The 22,893-nt window shown below is 42.3% G+C and overlaps 1 protein-coding gene across 1 annotated transcript in view; it reads right to left on the bottom strand.

Annotated features, from left to right (window-relative positions):
- The window catches only part of JAG1 (jagged canonical Notch ligand 1), a 36,659-nt gene extending 14,373 nt beyond the window's left edge, over positions 1–22,286 (bottom strand). Inside the window, exons 1-5 of the mRNA XM_069850155.1 lie at positions 21,940–22,286; positions 20,980–21,285; positions 10,078–10,129; positions 4,388–4,642; positions 3,339–3,399 (exon numbers count right to left, since the gene is read on the bottom strand). Of these exons, the coding sequence (XP_069706256.1) occupies positions 3,339–3,399; positions 4,388–4,642; positions 10,078–10,129; positions 20,980–21,285; positions 21,940–22,035 (770 nt within the window). The 5' untranslated portion in view covers positions 22,036–22,286. The remainder of the gene's footprint in view (positions 1–3,338; positions 3,400–4,387; positions 4,643–10,077; positions 10,130–20,979; positions 21,286–21,939) is intronic.
- Positions 22,287–22,893: the final 607 nt, after the last annotated feature.

Below are 22,893 nucleotides of genomic sequence, written 5' to 3'. Positions count from 1 at the left end.
CAGCCATGCTGGGTTTGCAGAAGACAGACAAAACCATAAACACCAACACTGAGCCTTCAACAAGGCAGCAGCAAAGCATTAGGAGTTCTTTATTCTACCAGAAACTAACCTTATTCTGAACTATATAGCAAGTATGGACTGGGCCACAGTAAGAGATGAAAGAAAAGAACGCACATTAGGATTTTACATGTGTGCAAAGATCAGCTGTCCATGTATTTCAGAGCTTTTTTATTCTAATCTCTTTTCAGGGAATAACTAAAACATACCCAATTTCATGTCTGGAGAAAAATTTATTATTATTTACATTAGTTATGGCCACTATCAATGAGCTACCTGAATTCTATACTTAAAAGGAAGATGTTCTTTTAAAGTAAAGCCTCTTTAAGGGAAAGCTCATTTTGGCTTGCATTTAGTTCTCACTATCAATGCAGACCAAGGATTCTTCAAATTAGAGTGGATCTATAGATAGAAACAAGGAAAACAAGTTGAAAATGAAAAGCAAGGGTTTGTTGAGGTAGTGTATTTCATTAACAGGTCCTGAGAGTAATTGATCAGCAGCAATTATGCACTAAGCTGTCGCTAAATTATGAAAACAAACCTCATCTGTACAGAAGTCAGCTAAGCTTTCTATTTATAAAACCCCCCACCATTCTTGTACTGGCAATTTCTTCTCATGGGAAAAAGCTAGAAGAAGCTATCCATTGGGTAATTACACACCGCTAGTGGTAAGTCTGACTTCCTTTCTAAAAATCTCAGGTGACAAACTGCATCCTAGTTAAGCTTTTTTTTTTCATCGCTATTTCCATAGTAGCCTATTAAAAGTCAATGGGAAATTCTTATTAGTTTGTGTGTTAAAAGGAAAAAAGAAAAAAGCTAGTCCAACTTATGCGTCTTTGTGTGCAAAGACCATGAAAGAAAACCAGATTAGGCAAAACAACCTCTCTGAAGTAGCTCTTAGAAAATCCTTCTGTATAGGAAATATAATAAGAATGCAAAAAGATCAAAATATAGGAACACACGCTTTTAGTTTGTATTGTATTTAAAGCAGTGTACCTGTAAGCTTGCACACAAGCAAAACTATGGCACCTCACCTGCAAAAACAGGTATCCAAAACAAAAATTATACTGCTTTCTGCCAAATCAAAGGGGTGGGTTATTTTTGTTTTCTTTAAAAGAAGTACAAAGAGAAAAGTAATGAAAAAAAATAGCACACAGGAAAAAACAAAGCCATGAGCTTTAGAGCCAAAGATATGACTTTCTTCAAACATCAGCTTCAAAGTGTAACAACCATAATTGGATAAGGCTATGGGCATTTAAAAAAGTTAGATATCAATTCCAGAAGAGCATCTACTGCAACAATTCTTGTTTAATAATATGTATGCAGCAGTTTCTCATGAGAAATTTGAAGTTAACTTTCCTTGTATAGTGATTCATGAGTAAATATGGTTTTGTTGGCTGGTCTGCATTAAAGAAAGTGGCTCGCACCAAAAGGGAAAAGGATATTTTAAGAATGTTTGCAAGTTGTCTATTGTACCAGAACCCAGAGCAGTTTCTGCTGGGATGTTATTTTTAAACTCTGTTGCATTTGTAACATACAAGCCATATGACTCATCAAAACTTAAAAGAAAATAAAATCTTGTTTCTGTGTTCACTTTAAAGATATTGGTCTAACTTGGCAAGGAGAAGTTATCTGAAAGCACCAGAAGGACAGCATTGTTTCAAGACTATGCAAATCAAGTGTGGGAAAGTTGCACCTTAAGTAAATAAGAGCACTAGTGCATGTCTGGGCAGTGAGTGGGAGGTAAGAGACTTAGAAAGAGAAAGGAAAGAAAAAAAAACTGGAAACAAAGCCTGTTGTTCTGACTAGGAGACAGCAACCCCTACAAGGCATGTTTATTCTGATGACAGAAGCACAAATCACTGGTAGCCTTGACTGATAAACTCCTCTCACCATCTGGCCCTCTGATACTTTCTACTACTTGCTAGGCTTTTTGATTTTTTTAATTAAAAAAAGATTTAGATTTGGTGTTCTAGGGCTTAACCAGCTTATATCAGTGCTGCTAAACATTCAAATCACTGAACAACAGCCGTCCTGTATCTTCACTTTACCACGTCTTTTGTGGAGGATGAGTTTACTTCCTACCTTACTTTCACAATGTTCCTTGATGATTTTTTTGGTATTGTTTTGGTTTGGTTTTGAAGCATAGATTATAGGGACACAGAAAGAATGAACCACTGTGACTATTCAGTCTGATTTCCTGTACAGTATAGCCTGTCAGACACCCCAGTTTTACCTCTTGTCTGAACTACAGCTTATCTAGAAAAAAAGCAGTCCACTTCATGCAAAAGTTTTCAGCAATAGAGAATCTACCAATATATTTGTCAGGCAGAAAAATTACTTTCTGCTCCTTCAGACTTCCAAGTTTTATTCATGAATACCCAAGCTTCACTTTTAACTTTTCCTACACGGAATCAATATCAAGACTTTGCAACCTCAGAAGACCTCAGCTCTCTACCACATGTAAACAGATATGATAAAGCGTTACATGAAGTAACTTGCAACCTGTTTGTTGATAAAGAATATCCACATTTAATATCTATTAACCCTCTATTAGTAAGGGAGAAAACTTCCCTGTGATCTAAATATATTCTGTATATTTTGAGGCATTCCAAATATTTAATTGTAGGGTTATGGGCATACTCTGCTTTTCACTCTCTTTGCCAGGGCAGAATAGACTTCAAAGCACAGGAGCAAAAATCTGCATTCATCGGAGCCTACTGACAAGATTTCATCCCAGCTATTAACCTCTCAGCACTTGGAGCCTGGCTCATAATGGTAAAGGAACCGAGAGATTTAACTAATCCCATTCTAAAGAATGCTTGACTTTTGCCTACTGACAGAAAGAAACCAGGGGGTGGGAGGGAGGAAAGGGGTAACAGTGAAAGGGAGAAGAGGAGAGAAAAGCCACACTGTACTTCAAGCTTGTAGCTGAAAAAGCCTATTAATCAGGCTCTTGAAAAAACCCACACCCACAAAACATTTGCACTATTTATGCAGAAAAAATTAGTTAGTGCTTATAAGGCAGCATTCACACAATTTATCCCACATACCCCCTCCCCACCACTGCCACCATTTCACAAACCAAAAGCTTCTTTAAGTTATCAGTGCATTAAAAGCCTGCTTCTCCCTTATTCTGGGCAAGCCAGCATGAATAATGTGCCTCCGCCAAAAACATGATTCCGAAACCACCCTCCCTCCCCACTCCTATTGTATTTAGCATCACTTATTCAATTATTTGGGAGAGCTGGGGGAAACAGGGAGGGAGAGGGAGCATTTACCTGCACTCTCCAGGAATTGTGCAAGAACCATGCTTGGGGCTACATCCCTGACGACAAATGGCTGTTAAAACAAAAAAAAAAGTAGAGTATCAGCATGCTGCCTGCTTCCTCCATCTTCACACTCGTGGGAATGTTTTAATCTCTAACCGGCATTGTAATCCTACTAAATCCAAGGTTTTAACAAGTGTTTCATATCAAGCCTCCTGGAAGGAAAACCAAGGTAGGTAGCTCCCTGTGATAAGAAATCTATCAGCTAGCTTTGCGGAGGAACGATACCTCATACTCTTTGAAAAGCTGTTTCTATGGAAGAGAAACCGTCTGGCCTTAGCGAGTCACTTTTAGTCTACAGGTTTCCTTTCTCAGTCTTTTGCAGGCGAACTGGCCCACTCTCCCTTGCTTTGCATCTAATTCAAAGCAACTTCTAGCTACTCTGGATTAGTTTTTGCACCATATGTCTGAACTGACAGAACACCAAGATGAACATCTATTCATATTGGAGGTAAACTCAGCAAGACGGGCTGACAGTCTCTTCCAATTCAGAGTCCTGCTTTCTTCTTCTGAAATCCCCTAGAAGGTTGCCATTCCCTAATAAATATGTTAAACACCTTCTCAGGTAGAACAAACAGCCTGGGACTTTTTCAGACACCAAAGCTTTACACTTGCCAGGTCAGCTCTAAAACAAGTCTCTTCTTCCTGCTTGTCTTGAAGTTCTGCACCAAAGGGGAAATCCTTTCTGAAGTCAGCAGTAGTACTCCCATTGAAGTCAATGGGCTGGGTTTTCTTCCCAAGGGCAAAGATGTGGATAATTGGAGAAAGAACACATCTGCTTAAGTGCCCAGTCCTTGTCAGACCTCCCCAAGATTTTAAAACAAGGCAGAAACTAGTCTTCTCCTGCCCTTAGTTCTCTGTCTGAAAAGTTAGTTGCTGCCCCATCAGTCCTTGGACTTGTTATCTGCACAAACTGACCACTGAATTGCAACTTGGATATGATGCACTTAAATCCTGCTCAAGCCCACTGAACACTTTGGGGTCAAGCATTCATCACAAACCTTTGTTGCACTCTGGTCCCATCCAGCCTTCCAAGCAGGTTTTATTGCCGTTCTGGTCACAGGTATGGTGAGTGAAGAAGTCATCTCTTGGTCGACAAAACTTGTTGCAGCCAAAGCCATAGTAATGTTCTGCACAAGTCACACGTATTTGATACTCAAAGTGGGCAACTCCTGCATTATGCTTCAAAGTCTGCCACTGACGGCTTGGATTGATCATGCCAGAGTGGGATGCCTTCTCGATAACACGATCGGGACCTAGAAGTCAGAAGAGATGTCAAGGTTAAAACTTCATTTAGGTATCATTACCTCCCACATTACAGCTCTCTAGCTTTGCAGGCAAGACTCTAAGGCAGCCAGTTGGTTTTATTAATTTTCTGGTTTAGAGAGTAAGATAAGGCTGCCCTGGAGCTACAAACCATTAACTGAAACACACATGCAGCATTATCAAACTGAGCAAAGCTTGAAATCAAAAGGGATTGTTAATTTACTGCCAATCACTTATATCATCTTTTGCAGTGTAATGACATCCAATAACAATCATACAGTTCATGATTAAAGAAAATTCAGCTGTTTTTACTTTTAGCTTCAATAGAATAGTACATAATATAGTCTTCTAGTCTTCTCCATTAACAGTACTAGTTTTGTTTTTAACTGGACTATTTGGGAAAAACTCATACTGCATTAGCCTCATAAAGCAATACCTACAAACTAAATATAAGCCCCACAAAAGGTTTGCAGCCTTCTGGGACTCTAGTGTAAACACTAAATAGAAAACTAGCAACTCTGACATTCAGATGACATCACTGATCTCATCATGTTTTGGCCAAGAAACACCATGGAAGTTGTGTCTTCAGATGTTACCTGACACTAAAAATTCAACACTACCAGAGCTCAAAGCAAAGAACTCCAATTACTCCAATTATAGTGCATATATGTGCTATAGGTGCCCATTCTCTCTATAGAACATTTCAAAGTTAGGCTTTGTACTCGACATTCAGTTCTAGCAAAAAGTCTTCTGGCTCTTAGAACCCTACACTTTCTAAATTATGGTTAGAAATAATAATATTTCACATTAGCTCAGAACTTTGTATATATCTGTGGTATTTCATTTTGCAGTCCAGGTCTTGTGACTTAAATGATCTGACACTGCCTTACAACCTGCTGCTAGCAAGCATTTGACTGCCAAGTGAAGGTTTATCATAGAACAGCCAAATATCCTTGCAGACATAGTACCAAACCAAAACTAAGTACCAGGCTATGCTGTTCTGCATATGGGAGCATAATCCCATGGCAGAAGAATTGTAGGTAGAAGTGCACTTTGCCAAGGATGTGCTAGAAAGCAGCATGTGAAGTATCGGTACATTTAAGCATTGAGAATTAAAACATAACAATGTTCAGCTTGTTCTTCCAACAATTACAAAAGGAAGTTCAGGGATTTTACATAATGCAGACCTGAAGACTAATGAAGTTGCTATATAAAGCTAAGATGACGTAGGGACAATTTTTCATCTAAAATACTTTTAAATGTATTGCTAAGGACCTTTGATTTGTAGCTTTCCAAAAGAACTTCCAACAGGCTCCTCAAGCCTCAGATACCGATTCATCACTAGATCCTGCCTGCTTGTTTGCAGTTTTGCATAAATTGAAAGCACTTGCTGCACAACCACAGAGGAGTGTTAACACACAAACGCTCTAAGTATTTGCCCATTTTGGGGGGTATTCTTGGCTTTAAACTACAGCATTCATTAAGTGTTTACAGTGTGAAATTAAGGGCAACAACTTCTTATTCACCTTCTGGTATTTCTGGTTCTATAATATTTTCCATTTAAATCAGTTTTTATTATTCGTTGGCACTAAGCCCCCAATCCCACATCTACGTGAAAGACTTTCAAACGCATGCAGGCCTTTATTAATTTAAATCCCATTCATAAGTAATGTACATGCCTAGGGACTTTTACATACTGGTATATCCAGAGAAATATCATGTCCTGTACTGTGCAGGTGTAGGACTCTTAGATCTCATCAACAAGATCACTGACTAATTCTAAGAGGTACTTAAGCAGATGCATATCTATTTGCCTTGAATGGGACTAGTCAAGCCATTATAGTTCCACTCATGCGTGCTAAACATGGCTTTACTGCACTTGCCAAGACTACACCCCGATCTACAGCACAGTTGGAAAGCAAATGCATTTCCCCAAATACTGAGTCTGTGCATAAAGACATCCTGTTTCTTGTGAGCAAGACAACTCTATCCTTTTCTCCTGTAAGTGGCATAAGAAAAGGGGAACGACATTCAATTTTGTTCTGCAAACTTCCCCACCCCCCCCACCTTGCTTTTGCAGTCTTCTCCTGTTCCCCACTGGGGAGATGCCACTGACAGCTGTTTCAGTCCGTGGCACCAGAAGAACAATCACTTTGGGAAAAGATCTTTCCTCTTGCCTCTGCTCTACCATTCCTCCCCTTATCTGCCAGCTCGTTCAGCAGCATGCTGTTTGACATCTCACTCCAGCCACCGGCTCCTTTAAGCCCCTAACCATGGGCTGAACCCAAAGGGAAACATCCTTATGAGTCCACTAGACTTTATTTTTTAAGGGTACAGATGAAAACCAGTTGCGATTTTGCTTTAGATCATAGCTAACTGTTCATTTTATACACATTATAAAGACACCACCGTACATTTAAATTCAAGTCAGGTCTCTCAGACTTAAGATCCCTTTCCATTACCCACAGTTTTCACAATGAAGTATTAGCATGTTCCTTCTTGTACAAAAATTTCTCCACCCCTCCCTATTCCCACCTGTCAGTACGCACTTACACAAGTGTGCTGACCCAGACCTCAGGGGAGGCATTGCAACAACTCTTCCATTCTTAGCCTGCACCAACTATGTTATACGTTTTATAGTAAGCAATCCCAAAGCAGCAGACTGGTTAAGTAAGTAGAAAGAAGCAGTCACCCAGGCTTGAGAGAACGCAATCTTATCTTCCTAACTTCCCTGACATCACCTGACTCGGAATTCCATGCTTTGATAAAAAAATTAGAGGAAACATTAACCAACTAGAAATTGATGAAGTAGAAGAGTGAGGCTTCCTGTACATCTTTGGCTTCCAATGCTGCATTTTGCTGTCAGAGCCCTTTTAGTGGCTACACTTCAAAGCTCTAAATATGTCTCTTCATTCAGTGGACAACTGTATCAAATACTTCAGGCACAGAGAAATTAGCTATTTTGACCGCCCACCTTTGCTTTTCAGTGCTCCAGTTTCTGGAAATTATAACTATGCGGCATTAGGAAGCAAACAACAACAACAAAAAGCCCAGACTCCTCTAGACAGTTTAGGTGGCCAAGGACACCACAGTTATTTTTAAAAGTCTTTGTTTCAGGCAGCTTCCAGCTATGGCTTGGTTTACATTGTGCTGAAGTTTCTTATGCCCAACTGGAATTCACATGCAACTGACACTAGTAATTTACAATAGTTCTTTGACATAATTTGAGATGCAATGTCAGCCCCATTAGCTTTATGTATGGAGCGACAGTAGCAAGATGGCATCTAGACTAGAACCAGAGTAAGAAAACCATTTAAGTTGAATCTTGGCTCCAACAAAGCACGATTCTCATCGGCTTGAACAGGGCCAGAATTTAACTGCAAGCCACTCTTGGAAGTGAGACAAGAGAGAGTATGTGGTAAAGGGAACGTAGGAGGAGTGGAATGTAGAGGGGGGAAGGAAGCATCCACTCTAGGATCTCCTAATGATTGCATTGATCAGAGGATGCTAGAGCTACTGAAAAGTTACACAAAGCCTACCAAACCCACTTTTTTTTTTTTTTTTGAAACAGAGAAAGCTCTCACAGAGTCCTTACAATTCAGTGGTAAATAGGGTAAAAGAAAATCCTGGACATCAAAAAAAAATTCATCATTTTATATGAATATGACTGTTTAGTTCTAACGATTTCCTCAACTAGTTCTTCCAAGACTTATTCTTCACCTATGGGAAAGCTGACTATAAGTAAAAAGGAAGTACAAAGGAAGAGCTTTGTGTAGTACAATGACTGAGGAGACCTATGGATAGCTATGTGACAGCAAAGTTAGAGCAGGAATGCAAATCAGGAACATATGTAAGAACATGTCTGCACTTGGTCAAATTCACTGCTGAGAAATGAGGCAATTTTGTCTGAAGACAATTGTACTTCCAGAACATGAAAGCAAAGAAAGGGGTCATTGTGTAGCCTTGGAAATGAAGTTGTTTCATGAAAAAAGATGAGCTCTAATAATAGTAAGAGTGGCAGAGACCCAGTCTGAAAAAAAAATCTCAGATTCTACTGTAAACAAGACATTCATTTTGAATTCAAGCTCTGTTGCTGCAGCTATCTATTTTCTGCTCCTCCATAAAACATCCCATAGTCGAGAGACAAGAAGTCTCCTGGCCACCACTCGATGACTGCACTGGGGCAGGGCTGAAATCACAGATACTGCAACAGTACTGAACGTGGCTGGTTGTAAAGCAAACCGTGGCTATCACTGACAGCTTACATGAACCATCTGCAATGGACAAGTTATTTTTCTGGAACCAAGAACCAACAGGACATCCCACGTATATTAGAAAAAAAGGTGGGGGGAGGGAGGGGCAGATCTGTGAAGAAAGGTTCCCAGACTCAGAGGCCACTCCCAAGCAGTGCACTCTTCACTAGTTAAACTAAACCAGAGCACTGTGCACATTTCTACAAAGGCCTTTCTTCCATGAAGCATGAACTCTGTTTCATTACTGTGCAGCTGTCACCTGGCATTCCCAAGTGGACTATGAGAAGCTGTTATAAGGTTTGAGAGAGACCGGTCTTCCTTGCTGAAAGAAAAGGCTTGTTGCGTCAACAAAATATTTAGGAACTCGGATTCATACTATCCCTTGTGGCTTTTACCACACGCTATTAAGGCCTTAGATTGAAAATAGAGCTAATTTTGCCCACCTACTTCAGTAACAGTAGGCAACAAGCAGAACAGCTCATATGCCAAGAGACTCTACACAGCTTCCTCTTGCCAACAGGAAAAGCTTAGCAGAAAGTTTCTGAAACCAAGCAAAGACATTCCAGGTGAAAGATTGCCACCTTTGATTTCCAGCCAGCTCTGCAAGGTGCTGTCTGGTAAATATTTTTCAGGCCCTGAATATAAATTCCTAGACATCCAGCTCCCAAGGAAGAGCTGGTAATCACTCCTGTTTCTCATCTACAGTCATTAGATGGATATCTATACCTAGTCTTATGGAGCTTTTTTTCAAAGCAGTAAGTTCAGTTTTGTGAGTACATAGTTTATAGAGAGGTTCCAGGTCAATAAGACTTAGGCTTCTGAATATCACTCCTAATTAAAAAAAAACCCAAAAAAACAACAACTCCAAACAAACAAACAAAAAACCTGAAGAAGCCCATTCCTTGGATTTTATTCTCCCTAAGGAGAGAGAATTAAAAGCATGTATTTTTAGGCATCAAGCCGTTTGTGTCTAGCTGAGTGAGCTACTCGCCTTCTACAGGCAATGTGAGGGAGACAGGCTGCTGCAGAGCCTGGAGAGTCCCTCCAAACTGTCTGGGGAAGAGCTTTTCCTCATGCTTTGCTTCACAGTAACTAGTTAGACTACCAAAGGCCTGTCAGTGGACAGGAAACCAAGTTGTCGGAATTAAATAATCAGCAGAATGAATACTTACTAGTAGAGTTATCATTGTAATCCAATGCCTCAACAAGCAACGTGTAGGATCTCTGCAAAAGAGAAATAATAGTTAGTTTCAAAGCCACATGACTGTAAGAAAAACAAACCAAAACCATGACAATTTTAATTAAAAATAAAAACCTTGTTCTCTGCCCTGAAATGAACACTTGAAAACATAAATAGGTAATAGATTATACTCGAGACAAACATGATCTTCTTGAAACCTCGTAAGCTACCTTATCCAGTCTGACTTAGAAGACCTTTCACCTTGGATAGCTCATCTTTGTCATCATTAATGCATCTCATGTACTTAACCAGGAAGCACAGCCTTTGACACTATGCTGTAGCCACAATAAAGCATGTATAGAAGAACTGCATGTGGAAGACAGAAAACATCAGGCTAGCACAGCAGCATCAAAACCCACAAAACTAACCCCCCACTAAAAAACGCTTCAAAAGGATTTCATTCACAGAAAAGTAGTCTTGCTGTCCCTTCCCCCAGCCATCCTGAAAGCAAGAAGTGTTGCCAAGATTACTGTGCTCTGCCTTGACAGCGCAATCTCTAGGGACTTTGCTTTTCAGCACCCCCTTTGAAAGCTTTGTCTGCATGAGGGACATCGCAGCTCCCACAAGTATCAGGTAACTGAGGGAAGAACTGATGGATATGGGAAGGGGGTGGGGTGAGAGAGAAGCATTGTAAGACAAAGGCTAAGATCAGACTATTTGGAATAGCAGGGAAAGGGAAGATGCACTATCCACCCCGTGTCACATTTACAGATGCACTAATCTGCCAATGAGCTCGCTAGCACTCCAGTAATAATAATCATAAGCATAAACTAACCGAAGTGACTCTGTGGGTTGGAAAGATGCCAGCTATTACATCTAAGCTACCTTTATCTTCAATCCTAACTTGAGAACAAGAGCCATTAAAACTTCTTCTCCTCCCCCAGCTCTACTCTGAGATATTACTACCCAGGCTGTATCTTTTAGAATTGCTATTTAGCCAGCCATATCCAAACTCACAGAATGACTCAAAACCAAAACAAAATGCCACTTCCCCCCAGAAAAAAGCTGAGGAAAAAATGAGAAAAAATATGACCAGAAAAGTAAACAGTGTAAGAATAATAAATACTATAAAAATGATGTAATAGATGTAACATTTTTCTGGTTAGCAGAACAATAATAGAACAAATAAAAATTCTCCATGAATAATTTTGATGCTTTGCCACAGAAGCTGTGTATTGTGAAGTTTATTTCTTCTCAAATGTATCTGTGCTCAATTGCAATCCAGCACTTAAAACCTTTTCTGTAACAGAAACAGAAGTACAGTTCTGAGAGTAAGCTGCTACAAGGTGCAAGAGCATGGCAGAAATTCCTTAAGAGAGGGGGAGGAAGGAGGGGAAAAAAAAAAAAAAAAAGTTGAAGCAGACTGCTTTCTCACGACTGGACACAGCATGCAGCCTCTGAATGAAAACCTAGTTTGTGATGGACACCGGCTTGGAATATAGCCTAAATATGTTTCATATTCAAAGCAGACTAGGATTCCATTTCGTTCACTGATAACTGTGGGAAAATGCTTCAAAAGTAAGCAAAGCTGGGCAAGCCGAGACATGCGCACAAACTTCTATGCAGAGGCTCTATTGGTCCAAACCATTTTTGGTTAATATTTCATGAAACTCTTCTAGACCGGGTCTGTCAACTTGATAGAAACCCTGACAATAAAACAAAACACAACATGATCATTCAACACTGCTTAAAACAGATTTAAGTCCTTACACAAGTTGGAGGTAACTAAAAAAAACAAAAATAACCCCACCAAACCAGAATTGAACTCTTGAGCCATATTACAGATTGCACTACCTTGGGTGCTTCCTCACTGGTTTAACTACCAACATTGAGAGAAACAAGCACAACATGTTACTGCAAGCTTGGAAAAGATATTATGATATAGAGACTGAATTATGGCAACTAGTACTACTTCCAATAAAGTTAAAGATGTTTTTCTTTCAGCCTTGCATAATTGTTTTGGAAGATATTTTGTCTAAAATCATAGCAACAGTTCCTGGTTGGTTCTCAGGATTGTTTACCAACACACCTAGCCCTTAAGGAAAGGAAAGGCTGAATCCTAGCTCTAAGTGCTACTGTTGCTAGATACTTGTGTGACCACTTTCTAACGCCACACAAGAGTTTGTTTAAAGAGAAGAGACTTCTGTTTAACTGGATGGAAACAAAATGCAGGAGAATAGAAACAAGGGAATTGCTAGGGTAGGTCTATGTGCCCCCTTCTCACCTCATCTGAATATTTTAAATAAGGAATCCCTGTCCTGAAAAGGGATAATACAAAGAATGAAAGTTTAATCTCTTGGCTCAGTCCCTCTCAGCATGGGGCAAAAAAAGGACAAGACACTGTGTTCAAGATGGGACATTTCTAAACAAAAGGCACATAGACACCCACAGCCCCACAACAGTAGCCAACCCCCCTCAGCAATCCAACTATCACATACCTCTCTAGCCAACACACCCCTCCCTAAAGCACACTCAAAAAAAAAAAATAAAAAACCAAACCCAAACCCCACAGTTTTGTGCAAAGACTGCACTGTTGAGATTTTTTACAAGTACATATCATCCCCACTCTATAGATCAACAATTCAGATATCTCAGTAATGACTACTTACAGTGTGGAGGTTTAAATTTTCCCATGCCCACAGATGACCTCTGCCCATCTTTGAATAAATATATATATATATCCAGACACAAGAATTCCACATCATGCACCTTATTCCATCAAAGCAATGTCCTAGGTAACCAGGCAGCAGTGAACTTTCCAGAATCATACCCAATTAGCCACTGTAAACCCAAGCTTGACCAGAAGGCAGAGATTCTGACTGGTGAGGAAAGGCAGCTTAAAAAAAAAGAAAACAGCAAGCTGGCAGTTTGCAGAACATCCAGTCTGATCAGTCCAGAGGGCTGAACAGCAGCATGGTCAAATTCAAGAAAAACTCATATGAGTTAAGCTATGAGAGGACGGAAATGTTTAAGTTCACACTCAAAAAAACGAACAAAGCACCAATGTACAAGAGCTATTTTCCTCAATGACAAGATACCACCATTTAGTCTTGACCCATTGATAATACAGCTCAAGAAAAACTTTGAAGACCCTGAAATCCATCAGAAACTGTCCCTTTTAAAGGTCTGAAAGGACAATATAATCTCTTTTCTGGTTATTTAAATGAAACACTAGCAGCTCTAAGCAAGCAGAAGGTGTTTTAAAGTTCTCATTTGATGACCTTCTTCCCTCTGTTCATCCAGACATCCACCCAAAAGGAGGTGGTTTTATACTTTGGCTTCTAAAGGCATTCAGCGAGTCAGTGGGACAGGGCAAGATTAAAACATCAGGCTCATTAGTGAAAGGACTGCCTCCTTTTTGAAAAAGGTGGTGACTAGTCAAACTTCTTTCCCTCCTATCCTTGTGGTTAAACCATACAAGAGCTTTGCTGAGCATGTGAAACCATGACTAGACAAATGCAGTGGGAAGTCTGCATTCTGGATGTTGTGCCTGCTCCTCCTCTGCCAAACAAGGAGAGCAGGTTAAGCCCAGCAAAGTTCTCCTCATACTCTGCCAGCCAAGCACAGCATTGAAGACCGGTTTGAGACTGGTGCTTGCTGCCTGTGTCCTGAGGAAGAAGGCTAGGAGACTGGCATGCTGTCCCAGCTGGCCACAGCAAATTATCAGGTGCTCCAGCAATCCTCTCTCCCTTAGCACAAACGGGGGTGAAATAGGGAAGTGGGAAACTATGGAGTATTTCAAAGCACCCAAGGGCATCTCTGACCAGAGTGAAGGCTAGTCACAAACTCACCTCCTCTAAATGTCAGCAGGGCTCTCATTTGGGCACCCCTGTTGGCACGTGACAAGTCATGATGACAACATACAGATGCATCGTACAGTCATGCCATGGTCAATCAGTCAACTTTGGCAACAGAATATTCCTTCAAAGAAGCTCAAGACAACTGCTTCCTCAGCCAGTGGAGATATGGATGTACGTGGGAAAATAAGGGAAACAACCAAACCCTCTTAACCCATCACTGAATGCAACATCATCAGGAAGCTCCTCTTTGGGCCAGCCTATGCAAGGATAAGGCAACACCCTATCAAGCTGTTATTCCCTCACCTCTGCGTATATAAATGGTCTCAGTTGTTATGATCTCACGCCTCAGAGACTATAGACAAGAACTAGGCAGAACCTCAAACAGGCAGCCCAGCTGACAGCCTCATCACAATATTCCCACATGAAAACAGAGCACCTTTAGTCTTCATTTTGAATAGTTCCTTCACTGCTGTTAGTGCCAGTACACACTTCACTGCCACATAAAGGAGAAGACATGAAAACAAATTCAAACATACTAGCAGCTTCCAGGAGAGTTTTCCCCTCATTCTGCCTCAACACAAGCCAAGCCAGTAACCAAAGTCAAGACCATCTCTGCGATACAACTGCCACCCTCCTGCCAAATAATGAAGGACACAAAAGTACCGCTATCCAAACTATGCATACGCTTAAGCATCCAGTAAACCAGGCTGATCTCTGATCTGGCAAGCCTGCTGGAATAATGAGTATCCTGTGAATACATAATGTGCTGAAGTTGCCATTGTGTGAAGCAAGTCCATGGTTTGTCTGGGAGCCGAGCAATGCTGAGTCTACTGCTGCTTCCTGTTGCTTGTCCTGTATTAGCATTATTTTTGGATAGGCCCCATTATGTTCTGTAATCCTCACTGCAGTCAGTATGGCCACACTATTGTTCTTGGTTAATATTAGCAGTCAATGCCTCTGTCTGGGTGGCCGATCTACAACGTATTCCAATCATAAAACTAGCATGCATTAACCGAATAATGTACTGGCATAGAGCTGGGAGACTTGGGGTTCTCCCTCCTACCCTCCTCTAAAAAAAAAAGAAAAGGAAGAAGTATAGCATTTCTTTTTTAATTTGTTTTTTTTTTTCTTTTCCAGTTAATGATTTTAAGCGATCCCAGCTACAACTGTGCATCCTACGACAACAGCATTTTAATCAGCTCCTTATCTCGTTACCAAGTTATTTTCTCACAGAGTCCCACTTGTCAAAGACTAGCAGGTAGGCCAAGATGTCAATGGTTGCTTTCAACCTTCCCCTACAAGCAGATTACCTGCTCTTATCAGTCCCCCTACCTGTTTAAAGCATCCCACTGATAATTAAATGCACCAGTTACAAAAGGGTGGCAAGGTTAATAGAGAGAATACCTACTAGCCAGCCAAGCAAAACAGTCAGGTTCACATAGAGCAAGCCTGAACAAGAAGGCTTTCTACTTATTTACCTAAGTGCATAAGAACTGGGTTGAGCTGGTAAAGGACTCTGGATGTTTGACTATTTACAAACCACTTTAACCACTTCTCTCCACATTTTACAGTTTCTTCTGAATGCTACAAGAATAATGAGTGTAATTTATGCTGCAGAGTAGTAACCACAGAACCATGAACTCCACAAACCAACAAGACATGAACGCAACAGGTTGTTTTAGCATCTTTCCCCACGTTAAGGCATAGGGGTTACCTGCTAAAATTATTAGAACTGTGTCAATTAACACATAAAACTTCTATGCATCAGCAGAAATGCAAAGTCAAGTTTAGTTTGAACTTTCAAGAGCAACCCTGTCGCCAGCATTCTTTACACAGAATCACTTTTAAGAACTGTAGCTTAATAGTTTCGCATGTACCGCAGGGCATCGGACTTAAGAACTGAAGTTGCACTAAGTGCCACATATGAGAGTGAAAACCTCTTGTACAGCACACTGTTTCACTTAATTAGCCAACGTCCAACTTCACTAGCTTCAGAGCTAGTTTACTTCTATTCTAGCCCTGAGTCTGCAACAAAACAGTAAGTTTCCGTGAGTTACCTAGACTTCTAAGCATAAGCATCAATTTCATGCAATGCATTTTCAGACATGCAGACTTCCAGCTGCATAAACAAGCTGGCAGTGCTGAATGCACGTAGTCTGAGAAAGTTTAGAAATAAGCTTCAATGCCAGGCTAAATCCAGCTGCCACTGAATTTATATTAAAGGCCTGCTCCAGTTTAACAAGAACAAAAATTCTAGGAGCAGGCAGGAGGAGGATTTATTTTTAGATATATTACGACAACATAGCCAAATGGATTTACCCAGAAGATAAAGTTCCAAACTAGAACACAACTGACTCTTAAGAACATGTAAGATGTCCAAAACCTCTGAATGAATGCACCACTTCTCTGCACTCCCGGGAAAAAGCAGCCTTGTGGATACTAATTATGCTTCAAATGTCACTTAATACTCTCATCTCCATTTTGGATAGTAATCCTAGGCAAAACATTGCCCTTTGAGTGCTGAAGATTTATTCTTAAATTACTCATCAACAATAAATGACACAACAGGGGATTTGATTATTACGCATTTTGTTATTATAATTATTTCTTCCAATCAGCTCATGCTCCAGGATGACTTATCAGGCATTCTTTGAGAAAAGCTTCAAAAACATCCAGCATTTGTTTCAAAAGTTTTCAAAAGGTTAACCGAAGGGAGGGAAAAACAAAATAAAAAAAAGTTCTGTTTTGTTAAAAAAAAAGCAGTTGAAAGAAGTGATTTTTTTCTCTCAGATTCAAAAGGATGTTACTTTAACATCAGCTGCAGATTAGTATTTTGGAAGCCTCTTGTGTCAAGATACGGGAAAAAGGTTCATGAAGCTTAAAAAAAACCCAACAAACCCTGAACACTAGAGCTCTTTCATTATCTCTTTCAAGCCAGAAAAAACAATGCCTACTCAGAAAACATTTTACGTCTTCAGGAACCAGCAGCAGTAAGATTTGTCATTAAAAAGGGGAAAGGCTGACTACTATATTTTTTAAAGTAAGGATGAAATAAGATATTCAAAACTCTTTTTAATTGTATTTGACACTGAAGTCATTTAGATACTGGAGGGTTTGTTTCCACTTCAATAGTTTCCTGGTGTGTTGGTGCAATTGGCCTCAATATTAAATAATTACAAGGATCATAATTTCAGGATAAACGAGCAGTTTGAAATTGGAACTATGCAGACCAAAGGAATTGCCAAGTTTGACCTCCTTCTTACTTGGTCTCACCAAACCCCCAAAGATCTCTCTTTCACTAAAAGTTTAGTGCTAAGGTTTGCTTAGTTAATTCATACACACCTCCCTTAAGCTAGAGCACACATCACACTTGGGATGCTGTTTGATTCCTTAAAAAAGGCAAGAGATGTGATTCACGTCAGAGAAGAGCATGTGTCTACCATGAAGCAAAACTTGTTGAGACAGACTTTTGACAAGTGGAACATGGAAATTCTTTTGTTCCATACTTTTCCATATGGCTTCATAAGCCAAGTATGCCTGTCAACAAAGTCACTAGTCTCAAAATGAATGCAAGAAGCAATCCTACGTGTATTTTTTTCTTTTAAATCATCATTATCACCATTATTTCAGTTCACTGAAGAACTGGTAGCTACTGCAGGGGCAGCTTTCTGGCGCACTCTGGTTCCTTTATGCTGGTCTGCTGCCCCATTTCCTAGCAACTTACTTAAACCTCCCATCATTTAGATTAATTTATGGCCCACCATCTCCACACCCATTATTCAGAGGGGTACATATCAAAACTGAAAAGAGCAAATTGCATAAGTTATTAATAAGACTCTGATGTATCACATCTATGTTACAACAAGCCAAATCTAACAATACATTTAAATCACATCATTCTCTTTTCTTCCTCTCCTGCATGATGAATAAAGACCTGTAAGGAAATTCAGCTATTTCTCACAAACGGCATAAGGGTGGGGCTTGACAAAGAAAGAAATCTCTTTTTATTTTAAGTAGTCAAGGCAACAATACTTCTTAATGTTACCGACTCAAGCCAGAACATCCAAGAAAAGCCTCCTTCAGACAGTATAATGCAAACATACATATTCGGAGATGAGCATGAACTTTCAAGTGCAATATGATTAACACACTGGTTTAGCTCCTATTACCTTTTCTGTAATTTTCAGTTGGATGTATTCAAAGACACCTCTCATGATTAGCCACACTGGCAAATGCAATGCTAGCCTGAAGCTTTCACTGAAGTCAACAGTATTCACTCAACTAAAGATTTTTTTTAAATTCTGAAATTTCAGCATCAGATTTGAGTTGACTAATTAAGTTTACTACTTTATCTGTAGAGCTTTCAAAACGCCTGAAGTGATTTGTGTACACAATTTTAGTACAAATAGGAGCTTTGCCACATTAGATATTCTTTTGTTCAAATGCCATTTGAAAGTCACAATGGCTAGCATAAAAGCGGTGTCCTCTGGAAACTAAAGCTGGGAGGCAGGCTTGATAATTGCAAACAGACTACCATCACAACCTCAAAAAGTGCATTTCTGCGTGGGAATATGCAAGATTTTATTCAAAAAAAATCCAGTCTTAGGAACCAGGGTGTCTGAAGTTGTTGAGTTTTACACATTTCAAAGGCTGCACTGGAGTTCTGCTGCTAGTCTAGGATTCCAGTGCTCAATTAGATTCAGCAGGACAATAGAAGCATTTCTTTTACTAAGATGCAGGCAAGCTTAAGAAACTTCTCCCAGGATTCCCACCCCCCCAAATCCACCCTCTATGCACAGATTTCCATTCTCAACACTATGAAAGGAGTTATTAGAAGCAATGTGATCAGTTTTCACATCATTTTTACATACGCACACATCTTCACATTCAAAGCACTTAATTACTGGAAGCAGGGTAGAGAGCTAGTTAAAAATCAGGAAAACTAAAGACCTTGATGGACCTGACTTTTCTGGAAAAAAAAGTCAAAATCTGCAACACAAGCACAGCAGCCATTGGCAGAGCTTCAAATACCTCAGATTTTTACAAAGCTCTTTATCCCTTTGATGGCATATTTGATAACAGTTTTATCTCATTTCATGTTAGAAAGGAAGAGAAAGAGAAGAGAAAAAAAAAGAAAGAAAAAAAAAGGAGGGCTTGCACTTCCAACAGAAAATACTTTTGTTAACTCTGCTATTGTACTTTGTAATACTATATCCTTTATTTCACTCGTATGCCTCTCCAGCCCTCAATACTCCAGGAGTCACAACTGACAGAGGAGGCAGGTAGGAGGCAGCACAGGCCATTTCAAGAACACATGGCTGCCTGCAGCACTTGGCCGTAGGACTACAAAGTGGGTGTCTACATCACAACTGGAGCAGGAATGCTTTTGGGGCGGGCCTTCCTCCCCCCAGAAAAAGTCCAGGCGCTCCCAGCAACCAGACCTTATCTGACTAGGAAGGGCCAAGCTTTGGAGGCAGCGGAAAGTCTACGCATGCTTCCACCTTGCCAGATGCGATAGTGACAGAGGATAGGAAACAAGATTCACCCCTCCCCTACATGCACATGAGAGCCCTCCTCCCATCGCAAAAACAACCTTAGGCATCTAGGTTAGGATGACTGGATTTTCAAAACTGCTGAGCATCAACATATCTTAAGGCAGTTGGTGGGAAACTGTCTGCTCAGCGCCTTTGGAGAAGGAGAGGGAGGGGGAAACAGTTTTGTTTCCTAGGTGATCTCTAAATATAAGTCTCGAGAGCATAAATTTGGGAGTTTTCAGCTTTCATATCACAGCATCCCAGACAGACTGGGGGGTGTGTGTTTGCGTGTAATAACCCCTTCAGATCAGTCACCCTCAGTTTTTGCTTGCCTGCACACAGCACTGCCGGGCACCAAACAGCACATGTCCTACCACCCAAGGCCACTGCAGCCTCCTATATCCAGAAATCCTATGGCCCTGAATGCTGTATCTGTAGGTCTATCCTGGGTGATGGCTGTCTTGGAAAGATAGTCTTCAGTTTCTGTGCAGTAAGGAGAAGACACCTCTGCAGAGCTGACTGTATCAAAGCTCCAACCCTCAAGCACCCCAAAAGAAACAAGCAGCACTGAGGTCTAAGTAAGTGCTCTTTACAAGACCAACAACAAAGTAGGCTTCAGCTAATGAAGAGGTCACCTGTCCTCCATCTCGCCATTCTAAAAGGCTGACCTGTGTTCACCAGAGTGGACAACGCTACAGAAGTGCCTGGCAAAGAGACACACCTCCTCGAGCCACTGAGTTTTGAACAAAACTAGAGGGATGCCAGAACGTATGGACCACAGAGGCGAGTAGCCAGGAAAAGGTATACTTAGAGGATGAGTGGGTGAAACGGACCAGAAACTAAGGCCAGGCTTTTCTCAGTCTTTAGCTTCTACAGTCTACAAGCACCTTCAAAACACAGCAAGTTTCCCGAGGAAGCTGGCAACTAGTTCACCAAGAGCAGCAACAGCAGCTCCCGTCAACAGCAAGCAGTGCAGCTAGATTTCCCCTTAGAAGAAGCCTTACCAAACATGCTCCAGGGAAGGAGGCCAGCTATGACACACACTTTTCACATGGGATCCCTCTACAGCCCCTAACCCATTGCTCTTTTGGCTTAAGCCCAAGACTTCACTGGTTGGGAGAAAAAAAAAATTAAAAAAAAAAAAGAAAAAAAAAGAAAATGAACTTCTGACCTTCTAAGTCTCAAGAGACTTATTCATGCTGTAAAGTGCAGAGATACTGGGTTTGCTTCCCCGACCCATTTAGATCCCCCTCACTGCACATCTGACTTTCAAATTTAACAGGCTGTGCATTGTGAGCCCCAGGGAACGAAAACAAAAACACCACCACATTTTTACTCATTTCTGTGCTGCAAATTCCCAATGCTCGTGCCAAGATGCCTGCTCCCTCCCCAATCCTGGTCCCTCTCCTCCTGCACCAGGAGTCAGAGCTCAGCTCTCTATGGCCATCTCGGACACCACTGTCCAACAGAAGCAGAGCCAGGGCAGGCCACGCAACTCACCGGCCAGGCAAAGCTGAAAGGGATAACAATCCGGTTCTTTTCATTATTCCGGTTGTACTTCAAATTGAAGGTATTTCCTCCGATGACAGGAGTGGATTTGGTTCCAAAGCTGCAAGGACCTCCAGCAGTGACTCGCGACTGATACTCCTTCAGGCAAACTTTAAAATAGGTGTCACACTCATCTCTGGTGCATTTTCTGTCTCCGGGGTTTCGGGTGCCATCACAGCAATTTCCATTTTGCAGTTCACCATTCACATTTTGCATGGATAAGATCTCCAACTCAAACTGTCCCGACGCTGAAGTCACCTGTTAATCCCAATAAAGAACCGGAGGAGATAAGAAAAAAAAAAAAAAAAGGAAAAAAAAAACAAACAAAACAAGAAACAGACAGTTACCTCACGATTTTTGCCCCAAACTTTGCAAGAACTCTGCAGGCAGGAGAAAGTAATTTCCAGGGTGCTTTCAAGAAGCACAACATTAAAAAAAAAGCAATCACTGCAAGCTTTTCCCAAGCAGACACCCACTAAAAACGCTCATAAATCGTCCTACCAAATAACGCATAAGTGCTAAAATAAGACCCTTGAGTGCCAACTCCAAAAAACAGTGCGAGGAAGGTGCCTAAAGCGCTAGGAAACAAACCTAAAGCGAAGCAAAGGCGCCTGGGCGAGGGCAAACGCAGCCAAACGATCTCGCTGAAGCGACCCGCGGAGCGGCAGCCGGGACGGGGCTAACAGCCTCGGACCCTGCTCATCGCCCACCCCAGCGCCACCGAATTGGAAAGAGGGGAAAAAAAAAAAAGGGGGATTAAAAAAAAAAAAAGGCGGTTTGCAGCAATCTCCTTTCTGGTTCCCCGGGAAGGAGCCTCTCCGCAGGGAGCCCCCCTCGCGAAGGTCGCTCCGCGCTCCCGCCGGAGGAGCCCGGCGGCCCCGGGCCCCGCTCCCGCCGCCCCCCGGTACGTACCTCGGCCCGCAGCGCCAGGAGGAGGAGGAGGAGGAGAAGGAGGAGGAGGAGGCCGAGGGGTCTCTCCGGCGCGGCTGCCCGCCGGGGCGCCCGCATCCCGCCGAGTGCCGCTGGCTCCGGGAGGGGCGGAGGAGGCGCCGCCGCTGCTGCCCGCCGAGCCCCGCTCTAATATAGCGCGGGACAACGCCGCTTTTCAATAGCGCCCCGGTCTCCAATGCAAAGCAGCCCAGCCTCCTTTTATTCTCCTTATTCTCTCGCCTCTTTTCTTTCCTTTTTTTTTTCTGCTGGGTTGTTGTCGTCGTTCTTTTTTTTTTTATTATTATCGCGATGATTATCCCGATCCTTTTATTTCTTTGAGGAGGCGCGGCGAGCCCCCCGAGCCTCCCTCCCCCCCCACCCCCCCCGGGACGCACACACACTCACTCACTCACACACTCACTCACTCACATTCACACACACGCACACGCCGCACGCAGCCGCCCGCCTGTCTGCAGCCCCGCAGCCGCTCGCCTTCATCTAAGCCCGCGGCGGCAGGCGGGGAAGCCGCCCGCCCGCGCATGCGCCCATCCATATGCATGAGCCGGGGGGAAGGAGGGGACGGGAGGGAAGGGGCGGCAGGTAGCGGCGGAGGGGAGGGCGGGCGGCGGGGTCGCGGGCCGCCCCACCTCCCGCAGGTGCCTCCCGCCCCGCGCCGCCCGGCCCTGCGCGCAGCCCCTTCCCGGCTCGCCCTCGCCGGGGATGTGGGGGTTCTCCCCGCCCGGGAGCGGAGCGGGACCCGCAGCCCTTTCCCTGCTCGCCTCCTCGGGGGATGGCGGTGGGGCCCGGAACTGGGGCCACAGCCCCTTCCCTCCTCGCCACCTTGGGGAATGGGGGGGGGGTGGGGGTTCTACCCGCCGCGGCCCCTCGCCTCCTCGGGGGATGGAGGGATTCTCCGTGCCCGGCAACTGGAGCCGC

Source organism: Phaenicophaeus curvirostris, chromosome 2 (assembly GCF_032191515.1).
Source record: "Phaenicophaeus curvirostris isolate KB17595 chromosome 2, BPBGC_Pcur_1.0, whole genome shotgun sequence".
NCBI classification, from domain to species: domain Eukaryota; kingdom Metazoa; phylum Chordata; class Aves; order Cuculiformes; family Cuculidae; genus Phaenicophaeus; species Phaenicophaeus curvirostris.
Note: the sequence above shows the minus strand (reverse complement) of the source record. Positions and strands in the feature narration are given on the sequence as shown.